The sequence below is a fragment of the Salmo salar genome, chromosome 18, assembly GCF_965601325.2.
Source record: "Salmo salar chromosome 18, fSalSal1, whole genome shotgun sequence".
Classification (NCBI taxonomy): domain Eukaryota; kingdom Metazoa; phylum Chordata; class Actinopteri; order Salmoniformes; family Salmonidae; genus Salmo; species Salmo salar.
Window position 1 is genome coordinate 45,471,762 of NC_138308.1, and position 15,739 is coordinate 45,487,500.

Below are 15,739 nucleotides of genomic sequence, written 5' to 3' on the forward strand. Positions count from 1 at the left end.
TCATTAATATCTAACGGGTTAAAGACCATGTTATCAGAGTTGATATCCTTGGTTTCATTAATATCTAACGGGTTAAAGACCATGTTATCAGAGTTGATATCCTTGGTTTCATTAATATCTAACGGGTTAAAGACCATGATATCAGAGTTGATATCCTTGGTTTCATTAATATCTAACGGGTTAAAGACCATGTTATCAGGGTTATCGTTGACTTCATTAATATCTAACGGGTTAAAGACCATGTTATCAGAGTTGATATCGTTGGTTTCATTAATATCTAACGGGTTAAAGGCCATGTTATCAGAGTTGATATCGTTGGTTTCATTAATATCTAACGGGTTAAAGGCCATGTTATCAGGGTTATCGTTGACTTCATTAATATCTAACGGGTTAAAGACCATGTTATCAGAGTTGATATCCTTGGTTTCATTAATATCTAACGGGTTAAAGACCATGTTATCAGAGTTGATATCGTTGACTTCATTAATATCTAACGGGTTAAAGACCATGTTATCAGGGTTATCGTTGACTTCATTAATATCTAACGGGTTAAAGACCATGTTATCAGAGTTGATATCCTTGGTTTCATTAATATCTAACGGGTTAAAGACCATGTTATCAGAGTTGATATCGTTGACTTCATTAATATCTAACGGGTTAAAGACCATGTTATCAGGGTTATCGTTGACTTCATTAATATCTAACGGGTTAAAGACCATGTTATCAGAGTTGATATCCTTGGTTTCATTAATATCTAACGGGTTAAAGACCATGTTATCAGGGTTGATATCCTTGGTTTCATTAATATCTAACGGGTTAAAGACCATGTTATCAGAGTTGATATCCTTGGTTTCATTAATATCTAACGGGTTAAAGGCCATGTTATCAGAGTTAATATCGTTGACTTCATTAATATCTAACGGGTTAAAGACCATGTTATCAGGGTTGATATCGTTGGTTTCATTAATATCTAACGGGTTAAAGACCATGTTATCAGGGTTATCGTTGACTTCATTAATATCTAACGGGTTAAAGGCCATGTTATCAGAGTTGATATCGTTGACTTCATTAATATCTAACGGGTTAAAGACCATGTTATCAGGGTTATCGTTGACTTCATTAATATCTAACGGGTTAAAGGCCATGTTATCAGGGTTATCGTTGACTTCATTAATATCTAACGGGTTAAAGGCCATGTTATCAGAGTTGATATCCTTGGTTTCATTAATATCTAACGGGTTAAAGACCATGTTATCAGGGTTATCGTTGACTTCATTAATATCTAACGGGTTAAAGGCCATGTTATCAGAGTTGATATCCTTGGTTTCATTAATATCTAACGGGTTAAAGACCATGTTATCAGGGTTATCGTTGACTTCATTAATATCTAACGGGTTAAAGGCCATGTTATCAGGGTTGATATCGTTGGTTTCAATAATATCTAACGGGTTAAAGGCCATGTTATCAGGGTTATCGTTGACTTCATTAATATCTAACGGGTTAAAGGCCATGTTATCAGAGTTGATATCGTTGACTTCATTAATATCTAACGGGTTAAAGGCCATGTTATCAGGGTTGATATCGTTGGTTTCATTAATATCTAACGGGTTAAAGGCCATGTTATCAGGGTTATCGTTGGTTTCATTAATATCTAACGGGTTAAAGACCATGTTATCAGAGTTGATATCGTTGGTTTCATTAATATCTAACGGGTTAAAGGCCATGTTATCAGAGTTGATATCGTTGGTTTCATTAATATCTAACGGGTTAAAGGCCATGTTATCAGGGTTATCGTTGACTTCATTAATATCTAACGGGTTAAATACCATGTTATCAGAGTTGATATCGTTGACTTCATTAATATCTAATGGGTTAAAGACCATGTTATCAGAGTTGATATCCTTGGTTTCATTAATATCTAACGGGTTAAAGACCATGATATCAGAGTTGATATCCTTGGTTTCATTAATATCTAACGGGTTAAAGACCATGTTATCAGGGTTATCGTTGACTTCATTAATATCTAACGGGTTAAAGGCCATGTTATCAGAGTTGATATCGTTGACTTCATTAATATCTAACGGGTTAAAGACCATGTTATCAGAGTTGATATCCTTGGTTTCATTAATATCTAACGGGTTAAAGACCATGTTATCAGGGTTATCGTTGACTTCATTAATATCTAACGGGTTAAAGGCCATGTTATCAGAGTTGATATCGTTGACTTCATTAATATCTAACGGGTTAAAGACCATGTTATCAGGGTTATCGTTGACTTCATTAATATCTAACGGGTTAAAGACCATGTTATCAGAGTTGATATCGTTGACTTCATTAATATCTAACGGGTTAAAGACCATGTTATCAGAGTTGATATCGTTGACTTCATTAATATCTAACGGGTTAAAGACCATGTTATCAGAGTTGATATCCTTGGTTTCATTAATATCTAACGGGTTAAAGACCATGTTATCAGGGTTATCGTTGACTTCATTAATATCTAACGGGTTAAAGGCCATGTTATCAGAGTTGATATCGTTGACTTCATTAATATCTAACGGGTTAAAGACCATGTTATCAGGGTTATCGTTGACTTCATTAATATCTAACGGGTTAAAGACCATGTTATCAGAGTTGATATCCTTGGTTTCATTAATATCTAACGGGTTAAAGACCATGTTATCAGGGTTATCGTTGACTTCATTAATATCTAACGGGTTAAAGACCATGTTATCAGGGTTGATATCGTTGGTTTCATTAATATCTAACGGGTTAAAGACCATGTTATCAGGGTTATCGTTGACTTCATTAATATCTAACGGGTTAAAGGCCATGTTATCAGAGTTGATATCGTTGACTTCATTAATATCTAACGGGTTAAAGACCATGTTATCAGGGTTATCGTTGACTTCATTAATATCTAACGGGTTAAAGGCCATGTTATCAGGGTTATCGTTGACTTCATTAATATCTAACGGGTTAAAGACCATGTTATCAGGGTTGATATCGTTGGTTTCATTAATATCTAACGGGTTAAAGACCATGTTATCAGGGTTATCGTTGACTTCATTAATATCTAACGGGTTAAAGGCCATGTTATCAGAGTTGATATCGTTGACTTCATTAATATCTAACGGGTTAAAGACCATGTTATCAGGGTTATCGTTGACTTCATTAATATCTAACGGGTTAAAGGCCATGTTATCAGGGTTATCGTTGACTTCATTAATATCTAACGGGTTAAAGGCCATGTTATCAGAGTTGATATCCTTGGTTTCATTAATATCTAACGGGTTAAAGACCATGTTATCAGGGTTATCGTTGACTTCATTAATATCTAACGGGTTAAAGGCCATGTTATCAGAGTTGATATCCTTGGTTTCATTAATATCTAACGGGTTAAAGACCATGTTATCAGGGTTATCGTTGACTTCATTAATATCTAACGGGTTAAAGGCCATGTTATCAGGGTTGATATCGTTGGTTTCAATAATATCTAACGGGTTAAAGGCCATGTTATCAGGGTTATCGTTGACTTCATTAATATCTAACGGGTTAAAGGCCATGTTATCAGAGTTGATATCGTTGACTTCATTAATATCTAACGGGTTAAAGGCCATGTTATCAGGGTTGATATCGTTGGTTTCATTAATATCTAACGGGTTAAAGGCCATGTTATCAGGGTTATCGTTGGTTTCATTAATATCTAACGGGTTAAAGACCATGTTATCAGAGTTGATATCGTTGGTTTCATTAATATCTAACGGGTTAAAGGCCATGTTATCAGAGTTGATATCGTTGGTTTCATTAATATCTAACGGGTTAAAGGCCATGTTATCAGGGTTATCGTTGACTTCATTAATATCTAACGGGTTAAATACCATGTTATCAGAGTTGATATCGTTGACTTCATTAATATCTAATGGGTTAAAGACCATGTTATCAGAGTTGATATCCTTGGTTTCATTAATATCTAACGGGTTAAAGACCATGATATCAGAGTTGATATCCTTGGTTTCATTAATATCTAACGGGTTAAAGACCATGTTATCAGGGTTATCGTTGACTTCATTAATATCTAACGGGTTAAAGGCCATGTTATCAGGGTTATCGTTGACTTCATTAATATCTAACGGGTTAAAGACCATGTTATCAGGGTTGATATCGTTGGTTTCATTAATATCTAACGGGTTAAAGACCATGTTATCAGGGTTATCGTTGACTTCATTAATATCTAACGGGTTAAAGGCCATGTTATCAGAGTTGATATCGTTGACTTCATTAATATCTAACGGGTTAAAGACCATGTTATCAGGGTTATCGTTGACTTCATTAATATCTAACGGGTTAAAGGCCATGTTATCAGGGTTATCGTTGACTTCATTAATATCTAACGGGTTAAAGGCCATGTTATCAGAGTTGATATCCTTGGTTTCATTAATATCTAACGGGTTAAAGACCATGTTATCAGGGTTATCGTTGACTTCATTAATATCTAACGGGTTAAAGGCCATGTTATCAGAGTTGATATCCTTGGTTTCATTAATATCTAACGGGTTAAAGACCATGTTATCAGGGTTATCGTTGACTTCATTAATATCTAACGGGTTAAAGGCCATGTTATCAGGGTTGATATCGTTGGTTTCAATAATATCTAACGGGTTAAAGGCCATGTTATCAGGGTTATCGTTGACTTCATTAATATCTAACGGGTTAAAGGCCATGTTATCAGAGTTGATATCGTTGACTTCATTAATATCTAACGGGTTAAAGGCCATGTTATCAGGGTTGATATCGTTGGTTTCATTAATATCTAACGGGTTAAAGGCCATGTTATCAGGGTTATCGTTGGTTTCATTAATATCTAACGGGTTAAAGACCATGTTATCAGAGTTGATATCGTTGGTTTCATTAATATCTAACGGGTTAAAGGCCATGTTATCAGAGTTGATATCGTTGGTTTCATTAATATCTAACGGGTTAAAGGCCATGTTATCAGGGTTATCGTTGACTTCATTAATATCTAACGGGTTAAATACCATGTTATCAGAGTTGATATCGTTGACTTCATTAATATCTAATGGGTTAAAGACCATGTTATCAGAGTTGATATCCTTGGTTTCATTAATATCTAACGGGTTAAAGACCATGATATCAGAGTTGATATCCTTGGTTTCATTAATATCTAACGGGTTAAAGACCATGTTATCAGGGTTATCGTTGACTTCATTAATATCTAACGGGTTAAAGGCCATGTTATCAGAGTTGATATCGTTGACTTCATTAATATCTAACGGGTTAAAGACCATGTTATCAGAGTTGATATCCTTGGTTTCATTAATATCTAACGGGTTAAAGACCATGTTATCAGGGTTATCGTTGACTTCATTAATATCTAACGGGTTAAAGGCCATGTTATCAGAGTTGATATCGTTGACTTCATTAATATCTAACGGGTTAAAGACCATGTTATCAGGGTTATCGTTGACTTCATTAATATCTAACGGGTTAAAGACCATGTTATCAGAGTTGATATCGTTGACTTCATTAATATCTAACGGGTTAAAGACCATGTTATCAGAGTTGATATCGTTGACTTCATTAATATCTAACGGGTTAAAGACCATGTTATCAGAGTTGATATCCTTGGTTTCATTAATATCTAACGGGTTAAAGACCATGTTATCAGGGTTATCGTTGACTTCATTAATATCTAACGGGTTAAAGGCCATGTTATCAGAGTTGATATCGTTGACTTCATTAATATCTAACGGGTTAAAGACCATGTTATCAGAGTTGATATCTTTGGTTTCATTAATATCTAACGGGTTAAAGACCATGTTATCAGAGTTGATATCGTTGACTTCATTAATATCTAACGGGTTAAAGACCATGTTATCAGGGTTATCGTTGACTTCATTAATATCTAACGGGTTAAAGACCATGTTATCAGAGTTGATATCCTTGGTTTCATTAATATCTAACGGGTTAAAGACCATGTTATCAGGGTTGATATCCTTGGTTTCATTAATATCTAACGGGTTAAAGACCATGTTATCAGAGTTGATATCCTTGGTTTCATTAATATCTAACGGGTTAAAGGCCATGTTATCAGAGTTAATATCGTTGACTTCATTAATATCTAACGGGTTAAAGACCATGTTATCAGGGTTGATATCGTTGGTTTCATTAATATCTAACGGGTTAAAGACCATGTTATCAGGGTTATCGTTGACTTCATTAATATCTAACGGGTTAAAGGCCATGTTATCAGAGTTGATATCGTTGACTTCATTAATATCTAACGGGTTAAAGACCATGTTATCAGGGTTATCGTTGACTTCATTAATATCTAACGGGTTAAAGGCCATGTTATCAGGGTTATCGTTGACTTCATTAATATCTAACGGGTTAAAGGCCATGTTATCAGAGTTGATATCCTTGGTTTCATTAATATCTAACGGGTTAAAGACCATGTTATCAGGGTTATCGTTGACTTCATTAATATCTAACGGGTTAAAGGCCATGTTATCAGAGTTGATATCCTTGGTTTCATTAATATCTAACGGGTTAAAGACCATGTTATCAGGGTTATCGTTGACTTCATTAATATCTAACGGGTTAAAGGCCATGTTATCAGGGTTGATATCGTTGGTTTCAATAATATCTAACGGGTTAAAGGCCATGTTATCAGGGTTATCGTTGACTTCATTAATATCTAACGGGTTAAAGGCCATGTTATCAGAGTTGATATCGTTGACTTCATTAATATCTAACGGGTTAAAGGCCATGTTATCAGGGTTGATATCGTTGGTTTCATTAATATCTAACGGGTTAAAGGCCATGTTATCAGGGTTATCGTTGGTTTCATTAATATCTAACGGGTTAAAGACCATGTTATCAGAGTTGATATCGTTGGTTTCATTAATATCTAACGGGTTAAAGGCCATGTTATCAGAGTTGATATCGTTGGTTTCATTAATATCTAACGGGTTAAAGGCCATGTTATCAGGGTTATCGTTGACTTCATTAATATCTAACGGGTTAAATACCATGTTATCAGAGTTGATATCGTTGACTTCATTAATATCTAATGGGTTAAAGACCATGTTATCAGAGTTGATATCCTTGGTTTCATTAATATCTAACGGGTTAAAGACCATGATATCAGAGTTGATATCCTTGGTTTCATTAATATCTAACGGGTTAAAGACCATGTTATCAGGGTTATCGTTGACTTCATTAATATCTAACGGGTTAAAGGCCATGTTATCAGAGTTGATATCGTTGACTTCATTAATATCTAACGGGTTAAAGACCATGTTATCAGAGTTGATATCCTTGGTTTCATTAATATCTAACGGGTTAAAGACCATGTTATCAGGGTTATCGTTGACTTCATTAATATCTAACGGGTTAAAGGCCATGTTATCAGAGTTGATATCGTTGACTTCATTAATATCTAACGGGTTAAAGACCATGTTATCAGGGTTATCGTTGACTTCATTAATATCTAACGGGTTAAAGACCATGTTATCAGAGTTGATATCGTTGACTTCATTAATATCTAACGGGTTAAAGACCATGTTATCAGAGTTGATATCGTTGACTTCATTAATATCTAACGGGTTAAAGACCATGTTATCAGAGTTGATATCCTTGGTTTCATTAATATCTAACGGGTTAAAGACCATGTTATCAGGGTTATCGTTGACTTCATTAATATCTAACGGGTTAAAGGCCATGTTATCAGAGTTGATATCGTTGACTTCATTAATATCTAACGGGTTAAAGACCATGTTATCAGGGTTATCGTTGACTTCATTAATATCTAACGGGTTAAAGACCATGTTATCAGAGTTGATATCCTTGGTTTCATTAATATCTAACGGGTTAAAGACCATGTTATCAGGGTTATCGTTGACTTCATTAATATCTAACGGGTTAAAGACCATGTTATCAGAGTTGATATCCTTGGTTTCATTAATATCTAACGGGTTAAAGACCATGTTATCAGAGTTGATATCGTTGGTTTCATTAATATCTAACGGGTTAAAGGCCATGTTATCAGAGTTGATATCCTTGGTTTCATTAATATCTAACGGGTTAAAGGCCATGTTATCAGAGTTGATATCGTTGGTTTCATTAATATCTAACGGGTTAAAGACCATGTTATCAGGGTTATCGTTGACTTCATTAACCTCTTGGGGCTAGGTGGGACGCTAGCGTGCCACCTGTGGTGCACTCCATCAACAGCAGGTGCATTTCAAGAGCGGCAAATTTGAATCCAAATAAATGTCAAAATTCAAATTTTTCAAAAATACAACTATGTTACACCATTTGAAAGATAAACATCTCCTTAATCTAACCACTTTTTACGATTTCAAAAAGGTTTTACGGCGAAAGCATAAATTTAGAGTATGTTAGGACAGTACATTTACAAGAGTTGTGTGTAATGTTTTGTCAAGTCAAAGACAGGGTCACCAAAACCATAAAACCAGCTAAAATGATACACTAACCTTTTACAATCTCCATCAGATGACACTCCTAGGACATTATGTTAGACAATGCATGCATTTTTAGTTCTATCAAGTTCATATTTATATACAAAAACAGCGTTTTACTATGGCATTGATGTTGAGGAAATCGTTTCCCTCCAATAACCGGCAGTCAAGTCAGCGTCACAAATTAAATAATTAAAATTAGAAAACATTGGTAAAATATTATATTGTCATTTAAAGAATTATAGATTTACATCTTTTGAACGCAATCAACTTGCCAGATTTAAAAATAACCTTACTGGGAAATCACACTTTGCAATAATCTGAGCACTGTGCCCAGAAAAATACGCGTTGCGATACAGACTAGACGTCATGTTGGGGAGATCTAAAATCGAAAATACTATGTAAATAATCCATTACCTTTGATTCTCTTCATCAGATGTCACTTCCAGGTATCACAGGTCCATAACGAATGTAGTTTTGTTCAAAAAAGCTCATCATTTATGTCCAAAAATCTCCGTCTCGTTAGCACATGATGTAAGCCAGCCGGACTTCTCGTCATGAACGAGGGGAAAAAATATATTTCCGTTCGTTCAAACATGTCAAACGTTGTATAGCATAAATCATTAGGGCCTTTTTTAACCAGAACATGAATAATATTCAAGGTGGACGAATGCATAGCCTTTTATAACGTATTGGAACGAGGGTACCCAACATGAAGTAGCGCGCCAGGTGTCTAATGGGACATCACCGTTCCATGGCTCTTGTTCGGTCAGATCTCCCTCCAGAAGACTCAAAACACTTTGTAAAGGCTGGTGACATCTAGTGGAAGCAATAGGAAGTGCCAAAATATTCCTAAACCCCTGTGTTTTTCAATGGGATAGGTTTAAAGTCAATACAACACATCAGGTATCCACTTCCTGTCAGAAAATGTCTCAGGGTTTTGCCTGCCAAATGAGTTCTGTTATACTCACAGACACCATTCAAACAGTTTTGGAAACTTTAGAGTGTTTTCTATCCATATATAATAAGTATATGCATATTCTAGTTACTGGGTAGGATTAGTAACCAGATTAAATCGGGTACATTTTTTTTATCCAGACGTGCAAATGCTGCCCCCTAGACCCAACAGGTTAATATCTAACGGGTTAAAGACCATGTTATCAGGGTTATCGTTGACTTCATTAATATCTAACGGGTTAAAGACCATGTTATCAGAGTTGATATCCTTGGTTTCATTAATATCTAACGGGTTAAAGGCCATGTTATCAGAGTTGATATCGTTGGTTTCATTAATATCTAACGGGTTAAAGGCCATGTTATCAGGGTTATCGTTGACTTCATTAATATCTAACGGGTTAAATACCATGTTATCAGGGTTGATATCGTTGGTTTCATTAATATCTAACGGGTTAAAGACCATGTTATCAGAGTTGATATCCTTGGTTTCATTAATATCTAACGGGTTAAAGACCATGATATCAGAGTTGATATCCTTGGTTTCATTAATATCTAACGGGTTAAAGACCATGTTATCAGAGTTGATATCCTTGGTTTCATTAATATCTAACGGGTTAAAGACCATGATATCAGGGTTGATATCGTTGGTTTCATTAATATCTAACGGGTTAAAGACCATGATATCAGGGTTGATGTCGTTGGTTTCATTAATATCTAACAGGTTAAAGACCATGATATCAGGGTTGATATCCTTGGTTTCATTAATATCTAACGGGTTAAAGACCATGATATCAGGGTTGATATCCTTGCTTTCATTAATATCTAACGGGTTAAAGACCATGTTATCAGGGTTGATATCCTTGGTTTCATTAATATCTAACGGGTTAAAGACCATGTTATCAGAGTTGATATCCTTGGTTTCATTAATATCTAACGGGTTAAAGACCATGATATCAGGGTTGATATCGGTGATTCAGAGTTCCTTCAGGTGATTCAGGTTTCCTTCAGGTGATTCAGGGGTGATTTGGGTGATTTAGGGTTCCTTCAGGTGATTTAGGGTTCCTTCAGGCACATGGCTATCCTGAGAAACTCCTCGTCTTTGACCCTGAGCAGTTTCATCATTATAGATCTGGGCCGTCCATCTGGGAAGAAAGTGCCATTCCTATGGGCTCCTCCATCTCCATGACTTTAGGGTCCAATTTGAGTTCATCTGCCAGGAGTTTTTTGGCCTTGACTTCTGTGTCATGCCAAGATTAAGTCTTTACCGAGTTTCAGTCTATACCAAGTCTATACCAAGTTTCACCCCTCTATCTATCAATCACCATACACTCCCTCTATCTATCTCCGCGTCGTTTCTGTGGGATGGAGTGATGCAAGACACAGTGATGCAATGGCACATCACAGGGAAGACAGAGACGACCCTAGAGAGCCCAGGGAAGACAGAGACGTACCTAGAGAGTCCAGGGAAGACAGAGAGGACCCTAGAGAGCCCAGGGAGAACAGAGATGACCCTACAGAAGACAGAGAGGACCCTAGAGAGCCCAGGGAGAACAGAGATGACCCTACAGAAGACAGAGACAACCCTAGAGAGCCCAGGGAAGACAGAGACGACCCTAGGGAGCCCAGGGAAGACAGAGACGAACCTAGAGAGCCCAGGGAAGACAGAGACGTACCTAGAGAGTCCAGGGAAGACAGAGAGGACCCTAGAGAGCCCAGGGAGAACAGAGATGACCCTACAGAAGACAGAGACAACCCTAGAGAGCCCAGGGAAGACAGAGACGACCCTAGGGAGCCCAGGGAAGACAGAGACGACCCTAGAGAGCCCAGGGAAGACAGAGACGAACCTAGAGAGCCCAGGGAAGACAGAGACGAACCTAGAGAGCCCAGGGAAGACAGAGACGACCCTAGAGAGCCCAGGGAAGACAGAGATGACCCTACAGAAGACAGAGACAACCCTAGAGAGCCCAGGGAAGACAGAGACGACCCTAGAGAGCCCAGGGAAGACAGAGACGACCCTAGAGAGCCCAGGGAAGACAGAGACGACCCTAGAGAGCCCAGGGAAGACAGAGACGACCCTAGAGAGCCCAGGGAAGACAGAGACGACCCTAGAGAGCCCAGGGAAGACAGAGACAACCTTAGAGAGCCCAGGGAAGACAGAGACGACCCTAGAGAGCCCAGGGAAGACAGAGACGACCCTAGAGAGCCCAGGGAAGACAGAGACGACCCTAGAGAGCGCAGGGAAGACAGAGACGAACCTAGAGAGCCCAGGGAAGACAGAGACGACCCTAGAGAGCCCAGGGAAGACAGAGACGACCCTAGAGAGCCCAGGGAAGACAGAGACGACCCTAGAGAGCGCAGGGAAGACAGAGACGACCCTAGAGAGCCCAGGGAAAGAAACATTCAGCCAGCAGAGTAAGAGAACATGGTGGAGGTAGCTGCAAGGCAAGTGTGTGTATGTGTGTGTGTGCGTGTGCATATGTGTCCATGTATGTGTGTACTCACTGGAGACGGTGAGCAGGCTGAAGGACAGTTTGTTCCTGGGGGTGATGGGTGGGGGGCCCGGGGAGGGCTGGGGCTGGGGGGGTCCGGGGGACACAGAGAGACGACGGTCTCCACTCAACAGGTTCAACACCTGGCTCTTTGGTCGCTGAGGCCTCAGTGGGCTGATCTGAACACACACAGAGAGAGAGAAGAGACGTATCACATATCCTGTTGGAATCTAATCTAATCAAATCGTACGATCAAAAAATACATAAGAGGCCGCGGGCTGATCTAAGGACGTCTGGAGAGAGCCATCAGAGATCAGGATGCAATCAATCAATCAATCAGGAGAGAAGGAAGGAAGGAAGGAAGGAAGGAAGGAAGGAAGGAAGGAAGGAAGGAAGGAAGGAAGGAAGGAAGGAAGGAAGGAAGGAAGGAAGGAAGGAAGGAAGGAAGGAAGGAAGGAGAGAGAGAGAGACCAATACATAAAAAAGCAAGCAAGAGAAAAAGAGAAAGAGAGAGAGAGAGAGAGTGGAGTGAGAGAGTGGAGCGAGAGAGCAAGAGAGCGAGAGAGAGAGAGAAAGAGAGAAAGAGAGAAAGAGAGAGAGAGAGAGAGAGGAGAGAAAGAGAGAGGAGAGAGAAAGAGAGAGAGAAAGGAGAGAAAGAGAGAGAGAGAGAAAGAGAGAGAGAGGAGAGAGAGAGAGGAGAGAAAGAGAGATAAAGAGAGAGAGCGAGAGAGAGGAGAGAAAGAGAGAGAGCGAGAGAGAAAGAAAGCCACCTATCATCATCATGTTGCTACCAAACCTAATGTTTATTAGAAGTCAGACCATCTAACCTACATCTCACTAGAAAACCATCTAAACTACATCTCACTAGAAAACCATCTAAACTACATCTCACTAGAAAACCATCTAAACTACATCTCACTAGAAAACCATCTAAACTACATCGCACTAGAAAACCATCTCACTACATCTCACTAGAAAACCATCTAAACTACATCTCACTAGAAAACCATCTCACTAGAAAACCATCTCACTACATCGCACTAGAAAACCATCTAAACTACATCTCACTAGAAAACCATCTCACTAGAAAACCATCTAAACTACATCTCACTAGAAAACCATCTAAACTACATCTCACTAGAAAACCATCTCACTACATCGCACTAGAAAACCATCTAACCTACATCTCACTAGAAAACCATCTAACCTACATCTCACTAGAAAACCATCTAACCTACATCTCACTAGAAAACCATCTAAACTACATCTCACTAGAAAACCATCTAACCTACATCTCACTAGAAAACCATCTAAACTACATCTCACTAGAAAACCATCTAAACTACATCTCAATAGAAAACCATCTAAACTACATCTCACTAGAAAACCATCTAACCTACATCTCACTAGAAAACCATCTAAACTACATCTCACTAGAAAACCATCTAACCTACATCTCACTTGAAAACCATCTAAACTACATCTCACTAGAAAACCATCTAACCTACATCTCACTAGAATACCATCTCACTACATCTCACTAGAAAACCATCTCACTAGAAAACCATCTCACTACATCGCACTAGAAAACCATCTAAACTACATCTCACTAGAAAACCATCTCACTAGAAAACCATCTCACTACATCGCACTAGAAAACCATCTAAACTACATCTCACTAGAAAACCATCTCAATAGAAAACCAAGTGAATGTACTCCACTGAAAGTCCAACTGGGTCTAAGCTGAAGAATAACAAAGGAGAGAGCAATTAACCTGTTAGGGCTAGGGGGCAGCATTTGCACGTCTGGATAAAAAAATTTACCCGATTTAATCTGGTTACTAATCCTACCCAGTAACTAGAATATGCATATACTTATTATATATGGATAGAAAACACTCTAAAGTTTCTAAAACTGTTTGAATGGTGTCTGTGAGTATAACAGAACTCATTTGGCAGGCAAAACCCTGAGACATTTTCTGACAGGAAGTGGATACCTGATGTGTTGTATTGACTTTAAACCTATCCCATTGAAAAACACAGGGGCTGAGGAATATTTTGGCACTTCCTATTGCTTCCACTAGATGTCACCAGCCTTTACAAAGTGTTTTGAGTCTTCTGGAGGGAGATCTGACCGAACAAGAGCCATGGAACGATGATGTCCCATTAGACACCTGGCGCGCGAGTTCATGTTGGGTACCCTCGTTCCAATACGTTATAAAAGAGTATGCATTCGTCCACCTTGAATATTATTCATGTTCTGGTTAAAAAAGGCCCTAATGATTTATGCTATACAACGTTTGACATGTTTGAACAAACGGAAATATATTTTTTCCCCTCGTTCATGACGAGAAGTCCGGCTGGCTTAGATCATGTGGTAACAAGACGGAGATTTTTGGACATAAATGATGAGCTTTTTTGAACAAAACTACATTCGTTATGGACCTGTGATACCTGGAAGTGACATCTGATGAAGAGAATCAAAGGTAATGGATTATTTACATAGTATTTTCGATTTTAGATCTCCCCAACATGACGTCTAGTCTGTATCGCAACGCGTATTTTTCTGGGCGCAGTGCTCAGATTATTGCAAAGTGTGATTTCCCAGTAAGGTTATTTTTAAATCTGGCAAGTTGATTGCGTTCAAGAGATGTAAATCTATAATTCTTTAAATGACAATATAATATTTTACCAATGTTTTCTAATTTTAATTATTTAATATGTGACGCTGACTTGACTGCCGGTTATTGGAGGGAAACGATTTCCTCAACATCAATGCCATAGTAAAACGCTGTTTTTGGATATAAATATGAACTTGATAGAACTAAAAATGCATGCATTGTCTAACATAATGTCCTAGGAGTGTCATCTGATGGAGATTGTAAAAGGTTAGTGCATCATTTTAGCTGGTTTTATGGTTTTGGTGACCCTGTCTTTGACTTGACAAAACATTACACACAACTCTTGTAAATGTACTGTCCTAACATACTCTAAATTTATGCTTTCGCCGTAAAACCTTTTTGAAATCGTAAAACGTGGTTAGATTAAGGAGATGTTTATCTTTCAAATGGTGTAAAATAGTTGTATTTTTGAAAAATTTGAATTTTGACATTTATTTGGATTCAAATTTGCCGCTCTTGAAATGCACCTGCTGTTGATGGAGTGCACCACGGGTGGCACGCTAGCGTCCCACCTAGCCCATAGAGGTTAAATACTATTTACAGTGAAAATTGCTTTCGTATCCTCGTTGGGATTGGCTCATCGTATTTCTCGCTGAACATGCAACTATGTAGAGAGGCTATTTGCATTTCTAAAGCAGGGTATAGATTGAAACTGACGTTTACTGTCAGCTTACTGCATCTTATTTGTGGTTAGTGCCTCAATACTGGTTTCACAAGGTAGGGCATCATTTCAATCTGTATTGTGAAGAAGTTTTAAAGGGCTCCACATTTATTTATATATTGTAGACAATCAGCTGTTGATTCACAAGTTCATTTGTCAATCAGCCCACTGTAAAACTCAAAGTCAGTCAACATCAGGGTGATGCTTAGAGTGGATGTTTTTAACGGAGACACTATCTGCTCGTCCCGCCTCTGGTAGAAATACATCCAGTCAGCTTACAGCTGTTAGCCTCGTTCCTGTGCCAATGACGTTGAATGAAAGAGTCTCTCCTCTCTTCTCAGGCCCCAAGGAAGAAGCTCTATTAGGGGCCAGACGACTGACGACTGGCTGGATGATCTATCACCAGGGGAATCTAGGGGCCAGACAACTGGCTGACTGATCTATCACC

At 38.3% G+C, this 15,739-nt stretch overlaps 1 protein-coding gene across 2 annotated transcripts in view; it reads right to left on the minus strand.

Moving 5' to 3' along the window:
- Positions 1 to 15,739, minus strand: part of LOC106613940 (dedicator of cytokinesis protein 1) — a 733,517-nt gene that overhangs the window by 10,497 nt on the left and 707,281 nt on the right. For both annotated transcript variants that reach the window (XM_045701156.2, XM_045701155.2), the window contains exon 50: positions 11,964 to 12,129. In XM_045701156.2, the coding sequence (XP_045557112.1) occupies positions 11,964 to 12,129 (166 nt within the window). The remainder of the gene's footprint in view (positions 1 to 11,963; positions 12,130 to 15,739) is intronic.